Source organism: Lepisma saccharinum, chromosome 11 (genome assembly GCF_977018435.1).
Source record: "Lepisma saccharinum chromosome 11, izLepSacc3.1, whole genome shotgun sequence".
In the NCBI taxonomy this organism is placed as follows: domain Eukaryota; kingdom Metazoa; phylum Arthropoda; class Insecta; order Zygentoma; family Lepismatidae; genus Lepisma; species Lepisma saccharinum.
Genome location: NC_139239.1, coordinates 6,693,386 through 6,705,545, shown reverse-complemented (window position 1 = coordinate 6,705,545; position 12,160 = coordinate 6,693,386). Strand labels below are relative to the sequence as shown.

At 39.6% G+C, this 12,160-nt stretch overlaps 1 protein-coding gene across 5 annotated transcripts in view; it reads right to left on the bottom strand.

Moving 5' to 3' along the window:
• The window catches only part of Pde8 (phosphodiesterase 8), a 406,334-nt gene that overhangs the window by 104,257 nt on the left and 289,917 nt on the right, over positions 1 to 12,160 (bottom strand). For all 5 annotated transcript variants that reach the window (XM_083130652.1, XM_083130655.1, XM_083130651.1 and 2 more), the window contains one exon: positions 4,022 to 4,212. In XM_083130652.1, the coding sequence (XP_082986778.1) occupies positions 4,022 to 4,212 (191 nt within the window). The remainder of the gene's footprint in view (positions 1 to 4,021; positions 4,213 to 12,160) is intronic.

Here is a 12,160-nt window from a genome sequence, read left to right as displayed (position 1 = left end):
AAAAACATACTCGGCGCTGAAGATCGGATCACAGTTAAAATTACAAGAAAATACGCCAGGGACCATATTCCATCAATATCTCAATCTGTATCCATACAGCATAGACAAATTCGTTAAAAAACTATATTGCCGCGCATAGCGAAGAGAGATACTGCAACCAGGTCCCAGCCTCATATCCGAAAAACACACAGGAAGAATTTCTTGAAAAAACAAAAAAAAAAAGGATCAGACAGAGATAGATGGAGCTCCCAGTACCCAATCAACTTACCCTATCGGCGAATTTTCCACGAGGAGAGAGGACCGTCCTTACCATTAGAATTCCGATCTACGCCTTCACACGTGCCTGAAGGGGCAGGCCCTTTTCCCATTAGCCCATCTCTCTGATTTTTATTCCCCCTCCACTTTTTCATCTCACCTTCCTCCACCACTAAATCCAGCGAACACGTTCCCCATTTCCTGGAGCTGATGAAGTGAGAGCCAGCAACTCTCCAGCAAGGCACGACCGACCTCCCACACTCACGCAATGCATCATGGGTGGAGGCAAATGCAACAGGTATCCCCGACACACGCTTTTTAAGCGATTACTGTCCCATCAAGGAGCTGAGCGTGATGTATTTTTAGAAAATTGAAGAGAGGTGGGTGTCCGAAAGGGAGAGGGAACGGGGGTGGGGGGAATTCGCAAATAAGGTACTTACTTCTTCTTGATCCACCTTCCGCCATATCGAAGTTACTGTCATTGGATTATTAGTGGACATGAGGAGCTGGACTTCCCATGTCTGGAACTTATCGATTGATTGAGTTGGTGTTTTAAGTCCACTTTATGTACAGTAAGGCTAATCGGGACTGAACCTACAGTTTAAAGTGGGACCCCAACCACTATGTGCCTCCACAGGTAATATAACCCGGGACCCCTTGGAAACAGATCGACTCTATGATCGAGAAAACTCCACAATCCAGGAGCATGGTGCATTGGAAGTGTCTGGAATGTTAACTATAGGCTAGCTGGTTTGGTCTGTACCAGCTCCCAGTGAAAACAGGATGATTGAACGAGCCCTTTGAAAAGGCAAGCAAATAATATAAATGAGCTACTCAAGCCCTTATTTCCCTCTCGCCATCTGAAATACCTGCTCCATGAGTGTCGGTTGCCTTCCCCTTCCCTCTGCCGTCAATGTGCTCACCAAGCATTCAAATTCCCCTCTCACGAGGAACTGCAAGCTCTCAGACTGGCAGAGAACAAAGCACGTGGTCTCCAGCGCTCCTCTTAGTGGGTGAAAGCACTCACGTGATGGCTGTCAAAATATTCCAGCAGACAACGGACCACTGAGTGGCGGAAGCGGTTCCAGGAAAAACCTTTTCAGGTATAGGAAGAAGGTTAGCAGAAGGGTTCTGGCCAAGAGCTCTGTTGTCAATTCTTCTCCCTGTTAATTTCTAGGAGGGGGAAAGGGAAGGAAAACTTCCACAGTTCTTGCTTGGTCAGTTTCTAGTGTGATATACTGGCTGAGCTTGGCGAGCGAAATACACGGAATGTAGAAGTTAGCGGTGAAGTTTCTATTTGGCAACAGCGCGCTCGTTCTTCAATCGCATGGTAGAATGCTATTTTTGCTGTTTGAAACAAACAGCAAAAATAAAAATATCAGAGATTTATATAAAGGTGTAAATGAATTTAGAAAGGGGTGGCAACCTAAAGTAAACTTGATAAAAGATAAAGACGGTGATTTTCTAGCTGACCCAAGCGATATTCTAAATAGATGGAAGAACTACTTTAATGACCTTTTAAATGTCCATGTAGGAGATAAATCAGAAGTAAATGAAGTACACACAGCAGAACCTTTAGTTCCAGAACCTAACTTGACTGAAGTTAAAGATGCTATTAAAAGGCTTAAGAATAACAAAGCACCTGGCATTGATTTAATACCAGCTGAGTTAATTAAATATGGTGGAAATTCATTAATATGTCAAATTCATAAATTAATTTGTTTAATATGGAATAAAGAAGAAATCCCTCAACAGTGGAAAGAATCCATAATTGTTCCTGTGTTTAAAAAAGGTGATAAAATGAACTGCAATAATTACCGTGGAATTTCTCTACTCTCAACAACATATAAAATATTATCTAATATTCTTTTAACAAGACTAACCCCATATGCTAATGAAATTATAGGTGATTATCAATGTGGATTTAAACGTAACAGATCAACTACAGATCAAATTTTTCACATCAGACAGACACTTGAAAAAAAGTGGGAATATAATCAAAATGTCCATCAGCTATTCATTGATTTCAAAAAAGCATATGATTCGGTCAAAAGAGATAAATTATATAATATATTAGTAGAGTTTGGAATACCTAAGAAGCTTGTTAATATGATAAAAATATGCACCAGTGAAACAGAAAGTAAAATTCGTGTGGGTAATAATATGTCTGACAAATTTATAATTCATGATGGGTTAAAACAAGGAGATGCATTATCTCCATTGCTCTTTAATTTTGCCTTAGAATATGCTGTAAGGAAGGTAAAAGAAACTAAAGAAGGACTAAAATTAAATGGTGTTACTCAGTTGTTAGCATATGCAGATGATATAGACTTACTGGGGGATGATATAAATACGATTAAGAATAATGCTAAAATATTTTTCAAAACTGCTAAAGAGATAGGTTTGGAAGTTAACAAAGAGAAAACTAAATATATGATTACAGGCCGAAACCAAGTGTTAGGTAATAATCAAAATCTAATTATTGATAACAACTCGTTTGAACCAGTTTCCAAATTCAAATACTTAGGAGTAATATTAACAAATGAAAATTATATTAAAGAGGAAATAAAAAGTAGGCTTAATTCAGGAAATGCATGTTACTTCTCTCTTCATAAACTTTTGTCTTCTCGTTTAATATCTAAGAAACTAAAAGTTAAAATATACAAAACAGTAATTTTGCCTGTAGTATTATATGGATGTGAAACTTGGTCCCTTACATTGAAAGAGGAACATAAATTGAGAGTATTTGAAAATAAGATTCTTAGGAAAATATTTGGACCTAAAAGGGATGAGGAGACAGGTGAGTGGAGAAGGTTACATAATTTAGAACTACATAATTTGTATTCATGTCCAGATATTATTAGAATAATTAAATCAAGAAGACTTAGGTGGGCAGGCCATGTGGCACGAATGGGAGAGGAAAGAGGAGTTTACAGGATTCTTGTTGGGAAACCTGATGGTAAGAGACCTGTATGAAGGCCAAGACGAAGATGGAGCGATATCGTTGAGATGGACCTAAAGGAAATCGGTAGGGATGGGAAAGAGTATATAGATCTTGCTCAAGATAGGGACAGATGGAAGGCCTGTGTTGCTGCAGCCATGAACCTTCGGGTTTAAGAAGGCTAGAGAGTTAGTTAGTTTTAAAATTCAAGACTTTTTCCTGATTTTTTCGTTTTTCTTAACCTTTATGTATTCAACCCCTACTTAAGTAAAGTTGGAAATTACTAATTAAGGAAATACATATTTATTTTAGGAAAAGAACCCTAAGAAAAGGGCAGTTAAGATGAAAACTGAAGCTGTATTTAACAAGAGTAGACTTGCTTTATCAATTAAAGCACCCTGGACTGCATTTGACAGACTAGCAATGTTCTTGCGTCTGGACTCACAGCCAGTATAATCTTACTTTGGGCTCGTGTTGTCTCCCTATATATTTGTGATTATCCCTTCATCCATCTTATCTAACCACCATTCATCTTCATCTTCGCGATTAGTCAAAGGGGCAGAAAAGTGAAGTAAAATAAACTAAATCAATCAACCAGTCATTGTGATAGCAAACATTCTTGGCCGAAAGTATAATTCCTTAACTTTAATGACTTTCTTGACTGGCAGACACCCTGCAAAACCATCACATAATTAACATAGCAACTTCGCACTATCTTTGAGGAGCATGGTACTATCGAAAAGTAGAACCATCTTTGGGATTATAAAGTAATAGAAACTATAATTTACCTATTTGCAACATCCTCCACTAGGAGGCAGCACTAACCTGCATAAGGCTTCTCCATCGAACCACTTGGAATGTCGGTTGTCAATGATGACTATGTCGTGTCCTTTCTCCTGGAACGCGTGCAGAGCGTTGTCCGCCGTTCGGACGAGGGTGCACTCGAAGCCGCCCTTCTCCGAGGCCCACCAGAAGGCGTCGCTCTGGGCGTCGTCCTTCCCGAAGACAAGTAAAACCTGGAAACAGAACAGAGAGAAACGTAACTAAAATGCATTCTAAATTGGAATATAGATCTCTTTTACTCTTAGTCAATATAGATAATTCACGTTACAGGGAAACCTCGATTTTACGTTCTTCAGGGACCAAGGTAAAAAAACCTATAATGCAGGAAAAAGTCAAACTCGCGAACGTAAAATCGAGGTTCCACTGTATTTATATTTTTGAACGTTGGCGTACGCAAAGACTGGTAGTGGGGGTTCAGATCTCTTCCCTTATTCCAGCGTGTCTGAAAAATAACGCCAGGTGCGCAAAAAGATGGCAAAATGTAGGACTGAGTACTAAACCCTCCCTTTTAAAAATTCCGGGCACGTCACTGTTTCTGAAGGGAAGGGTATGAATTATGGTGCTCTGAGCAATAACTAGTTTTTCCAATTCCACCATCTGAATGCGAAAGAGGCGTAAGAACAACTGCAAAATTGTGACAAAGAAATGTTTTGTATATGCACACTTTATGCACAGAAAGGCTAATCGGGACTGAACCTACAGTTGAAAGTGGGATCCGAACTATCATTTGTATCCACCGGGTATCGAACTCGGGTCTCCTTGATTACAAGGCGACGACGTTACCACGACGCCATCGGATGGTCCTTTTGTATATGTTCAAAAAATATGCAACAGTTTACATCTTCACAATTTTACTTCGCACAATTTTCCCCCTACAATATCTAGGAATACTAAGAACACAAACAAAGTTGCTTATGGATAAGAATACATTTATTAGAATGTATTTGTAATTTAACTACATAGAACTTATGATCTCCAAAATGGAAACCTCCCTCCCAAATGCCAGGGAGCGGAAATATAAATACGAACATTTGATACTTCCATTGTTCTACGTAAATTTTGAATTATTGCTTTAAACTACGTGTATATGCAGAAGATAACATGGACGTCCGCAGGCTTATTATCAGAGGCGAGGTATTTTTTTTTCCGGGGGGAGGGGATGGGACAAGCGAAGCATATTTCTACCACAATAATATTGTCCCCTCAAAAATAACTTATTCAGTTCGAATTTATAGTGTTCTGGCAATAATAATTAACATAAATTACTACACCATTAAGCCTTGTTTCCATTATTATGAAAAAATATAAATATGCTGACCAAGGCAGTAATTTATTTTATTAAAAACATAAACTAAACGTAACGTTTCAACCTTCTAGCAAGGTCTTCATCAGACTCTGTGGCATTATATATACACAAAACATTACTCCCTCCAGACTATTAGAAAGTTGTTTTGGAACTTTCTAGCAGGTGGCTTTCACTATTGAACTGTACTTTCACCTAAAAGGCGAAAAATATATACTTTCATATAGAATGTGGATTGGGCTTTATATCTCACGCTCTTTTTCCTTCTTTTTCTTCCTTCTCCTCTCCTCTTACTCTCTTATCCTTTCCACTCTTTCTAACACTTTCTTCCATTCTTTGTTTAACTTCAGTCCCCCATTCCAGTTCATTGTGTCTTCTTCACCTTTCTTCTCTATTTCCTTGGCTTCCTTCCATTTTCTCACTAGCATTCTCTTCTCCCTTTCTATCTGCTTAGCCTCATCCCACTCTATGTCATGTCCTGTTTCTCTCGTGTGTTTAAATATCGCATTTCTCTCTCTCTTAAGTCGTACATCATCCCTATGTTGTTTCAACCTATCTTTCAGTCTCTTTTTCGTTTCTCCTATGTACACACTCTGACATTCTTTACATTTTATTTCGTAGATAATCCCTTCCTCTTCCCTGTTTTCCTTTTTCTTGTTTGCATTCTTCGCTATTCCTAAGATGCTTCTCCCTCCCTTCCTGTAAGTTTTAATCCCCGCTTTCCTAAGCACTTTGCATATCTTTTCTGTGGTCTCCCCCATACTCCTTATTCCAAACCACCTCTCTTTTTCTTTCTCTTCATCTTTTTCTTTCTCTTCCAATTCTCCACTTCCTCTTTTCTTCATTCTTCTGTTTATGTCCAGTCTATCCTGCTTCTCATAGCCATTCTTTTCCAGCTGTTTCCATAGGCTATTTATTTTGCCTTCTTTTTCACATTCCTTCGTGCATATTTTAGTTATTCTGTCCTCCATATTCTTTATGGAATTTCTTTTTGTCACCTCACTTACATCACTTCTTTTGTGGCAAAATACCCCTGCTGCACACTTCTTCTGATGCCAAGCGGTTTCAATTTCTTCTCCTCTCTTCCTCTTTATCAATATATCAAGGTAGCTTAACTTGCCTTCTTCTTCTATTTCAAGTTCCAATAAAATCCCTCTTTCTACATCTTGTATTTCTTTGGCAAAAATGTCAAGCTGCCTCTTTGTTCCCTTCCATATGCCAAAACAATCGTCCACATATCTGCAAAACAAAATTATTTTGTCACCTCCTTTTTCTATCACTTTCTTTTCCCATTCATTCATAACCAATTCAGCCAATGCTGGGCTTAGGCTAGAACCTATATTCAGTCCTTCACTCATCAACACTTCCAAAACAACTTTCTAATAGTCTGGAGGGAGTAATGTTTTGTGTATATATAATGCCCTGTTTTTGGTAGCTTGTTACTTTTGTACTTGATACAGAGTCTGATGAAGACCTTGCTAGAAGGTTGAAACGTTACGTTTAGTTTATGTTTTTAATAAATTACTGTGACTGAATTGAAGTAATACATCTGAAATATATAATTTTAGGTTGATATTCATTTTCCAGGGGGGATGGACACCCTTGCCCCCTTGTTTTGCTTCCTAGAACCTGTCTACAACAGTTGACCTACAGGAGTTGTTGGTTTCCCAGTTGAACTGTACGCTGTTATTTAAAGATACCATCCAAGCATTCATCTGGAACTGATGGAAGGAGACATAAACACAAATCTGGAACCTCTCAATATCAATTATTAAACCTCTAACCCGTTACACTAAAAAAGAAAAAATCCATATTCTCTTCTATAACCATTGAAAACAGGAATTCACATAACCAACAATAGAAATGCCGGAATCTCATTGTTTCTGTTTTCCAGCAGTGAATAGGCTGTTCCCAATGCTTCCATTGCGGAAGCGAAAGTTGAAACAATTCGGAACAGATTGTGTGTCATGGTTGTATTGCAACAGTTCATAAAATGACATGCTCAGGGATTTTGAAAAGGATCCCTTTTTATTTAATCAGCGTCATAGACTAGTATTCGACATTATTTTCTTCTTTTGTAACGGCTAAGCCATAGAGGGGGTTGGGGGAATAACCTGGAAAAAACGCACATGCGCACATTTCAACTGGAAAGGTAGGCATCACTGCAATTACAATGAACAGAATTCCACATAATTTTTACATCTCGGAGAAGGGGGGAACCGAAAAATAATGGAGTCGACGATGCAGAGAGGAACTGGTGAATAACACCACATCCCTTGAAACCCCTCCCCTTTTTTCCCTTCAGCCAGGGGACATGGTGCCTCTATCGTTAGGAATAAAACACCCTTTTGTGGTGACGTCACCAGGAATGTTCTATTTTTGCCAGCAAGGGAGCCACACTTTTATTTAAACGTAGCAGGTTTAATGTGCAGCTAGATGAAAATGGATTGTAACTCCGAAACGCACACGTTCAAAACCTTTTGAATCAATAAAGGCGTAGCCATCCGAAATTTTGCCAAATTACGCAGTTTTAGGATAAATTTTTCACAGAACCAGGAATAGCAGTTCTGTACAGTTCATTACAGAACCGTAATGAATCTGTTGTTGGAATTGAAGTAACGTGATGAGTTTTCTCGCACATTAATAACAAGAATATTAGTTTCTTAAAGTGTGTTCTAAGCGAAATGAAACATTACAAGTGTTGTTTGTACATCATATAATTTACCATGCCAGGAAGAAAAGTAAATTGGTGGGCAGAAGAAGGGGGAAGGGAGGTGTGCGGACTGGTTCGCAGGGGATCTCCCCTACTCAAGTCATATTCTGTAGTAGTGACTGCATATTATCAATACCAAGATGCTGCTAGACACTCACAACATGCAATGAAATAATATCACTGACGATAAGGGTTTTGATTGATTGATTGATTGAGTTGGTGTCCACTTTATGCACAGTAAGGCTAATCAGGACAGGACCTACAGCTAAATTCTCTTTACAAACAATATCTCTCACCAAGAAATTGGTTTAAGAGGGGTTCGTTTTCACTTCCAAATTGTAGCAAGTATAAGAAATATTTGATTTTCCCTGAATTTTCCAGGTTTTTGCATGTATTTTCAAAAACTCCTGACATTTTCACAGGTATTTCACGATTTACATACAAGTCAACAGGAACCCTGTATGCAGTAGCGCAGATTTTTTTTCCGAGGCGGCTCTAATTGTAAAGCGAGATATTACATAGTTGTGTTCTAGAGCACGATACTCTAAACAATATATATTTCTTAATGGCTAGTTTTAACCTTTGTTATAAAACTTGTCGAAAGACAAGAATAGTATTGTGGGCTAATTTTAGGGGTGGGGGTTCGTTTACCAGTTTAATTTTTCCCGATATATTGACTGCCTTCATTTGAAAATTTTGATTTTCTAGAAATTTCAGGAGGGGCTGGAGCCCCATCAGTTTCTCCCTGCATACGCCCGTGCCTGTATGGGTGCTTTATATTGTTGCTCACCAGTGGAAGCGATTGGGTTCCAGAACTAGGGGGGCAAGGTGCCAAAACTGGGGGGGGGGGCAAGGACAGTTTACTTCCCCTTGGTAGATAAGGTTTAGCATAGTGCGGGGCCAAAAGTGGCAAAAAATGGGGGGTGGGAACTGCCCCCCTCGCCCCCCTAATCGCCGCCACTGTAGCTCACCACAATTCACTTGATATCATGTGTCTGTTTTCAACCTTCTGGGAGTATGGTGGTTCGTATCCTATTTTGAAACTGTAGGCCCAGTTTCAGTTGGTCATCGTGTAGAAAATGGGTTACCGAGAATGTAAAACTACAATTAACAATGGACGCTAGATTGATTCATTGATTGATCAATCAATCTAGCGTGAGAAGAAATCGGTAGCTTAGCTCTACTTTCTAAAGGCACGTCACTGCACTATTTTGGAACTTGAACCTTCAATGCGAACTAAGAATAGACGTTTGCCAAATCTCCGAAGGCCAGTATACACAAAACGGTGGCCATTATGAGTTTATTTGATTTTCTGCAGGCACACGGCGGGGGGAACCCCCACTTCCTGCAGCACACGAAGGAGCTTCAACTGGGAATAGCGCATGCCCCACTGTGAATAGAAATTCTACCACGTAGCCCTTAATTTGCGCAAAAATGTGTGAACTGTTACTGCACCTTTATTTACTTGGGTACGAAGCATTGTACTGTCAACGAATTTAGTAAGTAATGTGTAACTTATACAGCGCAAAAGTGAAATTCAGCAGGGTGCGAAATCAATGAAGACTAGTGGGGGGGGGTGAAGATCTTAGTCTACACACATGACATTATATTTATAATGTTATTAAATATAAAATAAACTACTAAGTATTGGAAAATACATTCTTATTAAATACATAGAAAGGAATTAACTTGTTACTTTTATATAAAATCAAATATTTCTGAAGAAGCAAACAAATTCCTTTACTAACTGGATGTCAATAAGTTACAAAATAGTTGAAATAGTTTTGTTATGTAATGATTGAAATGAAATAGTTTTTGTTTAGTTTTTGCTTTCTATTAATATAAATAAAAAAAATATTTCATACTTATATTTGTCTTGCATTCTTGCTTTATTTTTATTGTGCCTATACTATTGCTACTGGTGTAGAACAGTTAATGATCTCTTGGAAGAGGTAGTGTGTGTTTTCAATATTATCCTTAGTAAAGTATGTTTGAAGTCAAAATTAATTGCTTATCTTTTGTCGTCATAACAAAAACTCTCCCCCGGAAATTTTTGGTGGGGGATTATTGAGGACCAGATTGTTGGTGGTGGGGAGATCCCCCCGTCCCGTCCAGGATTTCGCACCATAACTATTCAAAAGTTCATAGCCTACACATTTTGTTTATAGAATAACGTTTAAATAAGATTACAAGATAGTCCCATGTTTTTTGAAACTTCGTGTACAGGCTTAGATTTCAAATTTTTCAAAGTTTTGCTGAATAACGTTTTGTGAAAATAATTAAAAAAGTTTCCCCTTTTGCTAAGAAGAATTAAACACTATTTACATGCAGTAATAGAAAATTTTACTTAAAGACAATCGAATACTGTCGGTCGAAATGGACCTTGGGCAAAAGTGCTGTGCAAAGAAGCGAATTGAGGCAGTGCCATGGGGAGTTTATAGTGCAATGCACAAACTGTCCATGACTATTTTCACTAATTCTCTTTTGCATTTGATTCGATTTCCCCTTTGCACTGCTTCGTTTGTTACTTCAGGTTTCCACCAAGCGAATACAGGCTTGTGTGTCCTGTCATGCCGCTACGATGTAATACGTTAACGTTGATTGGTTCTTTTTCAAGTGATACGTGTCGCTAGTCGATGTGAAATCTATCTTATGTTCATCAAACATGAACATATGTATTCGTAAATTCTGATGTTAGGAAACATGCTTGAAGCATTTCTACACTCTGTCCCGGATATCTCTGGAGGAAGCGAACGAAAACATCCCTGTGCACGTAGTGACGCGAGACGTCTCTACCAATGAACACGTGAGAGCATACGGAATTGTGGGGGGGGGGGGGGAGCGACTGCAGTTACCAGTCTTCAAACAGCATGTAATGCTTCGCGCTGCCCACTCGATTCCCCCCTTCTCTGTCGCTGTGCGCGGTTTTCCTCTACAGATTCCGGGGATAGAGTATAGCCACCGAAAGAATGTGTATGTATTCTCTTATAGTCCACGCGTTTGCTTCGTTAACGTCGAAGAACTGAAGAAAGCTGCCGCCACGAACGTGGATAGGGATAAATAGCGGGCGAGTTGATTTCGTCCAATCACACAGAACCGTCAGCCAATGGGCGCAGCTGTCATTCTGCTCGTCTACTCCACGTGAAGTCTCAGTCATATGACTACGGATACGCTGTTATCGTACTTTGCAACTTCAATGTGGAGACCGTGGGAGGGGAGGGGCAAGGTGGCGTAGAGTAGATGTGTGGTAACACTGTGGGTTGAATGTGATTGTTGCAGCTGGTGGGCGCGCTCCGTGGACTCCAAAGCCAGCCGGTCGTTAACGTAGCTAGCGCGACAACTATAAAGTAATCTGTTGAGCACGCCGTTAATAATGATAGGGAAGGGGAGAAAGCGAGTGGGCGGATCAAAGCAGTGCGCACTGATGAAGACTGCTGGTAGCCGAGGTCGCGTTGCCCCCTCCATGCAATCCCTTTCCCTATTACGCGTTCATTGGTCGATCCTTCTCGAGTCACTACTTGGGCAGAGGACCTGTTCTAGGTCGCTTGCTCCAAAGAATTCCGGGACACCGTATAGTCGACTTTTCCTAATTGGTCATGGGTAGCGTTGAACCTTAGTCATACCATAACACACCGAATTCAATGCGTCTCCCACAATTAACCTTTGTGTTACCAGGGCGATTCTAATCATCTTGTTTCGTTCCTAAGGCGATATCAAAATAACCTGCTAATTTGCAATTATGGTTCTTCGGGACGGTTAATTAGGTGCTTCATTCAACACACAGATTTCCGCTTTCCAGAATTTAATCACTTTCAGTAAAGTATGCAACGTGTGGGCGCGTGCCGGCTCGTTAGTCAATTTTCGAACTCAACACCGAAGTTCCCGGGTTCTAATCCCTTCATCCATTTCATTTAATCATCACTCATTCTCATCATCGCCACGAGCCAAATGTGGCAGTAATGAGACGCCAAATAACAAAAATACAAATACATATGTGTGTGTACTTCACGATGCACAATTCCAGGATAACTTATAATCATCTTTCTTCTAATAAATACGTAGTATTTGCCTTGCATGTTTCGCATCTTACGTTGCTTTTCTGCCC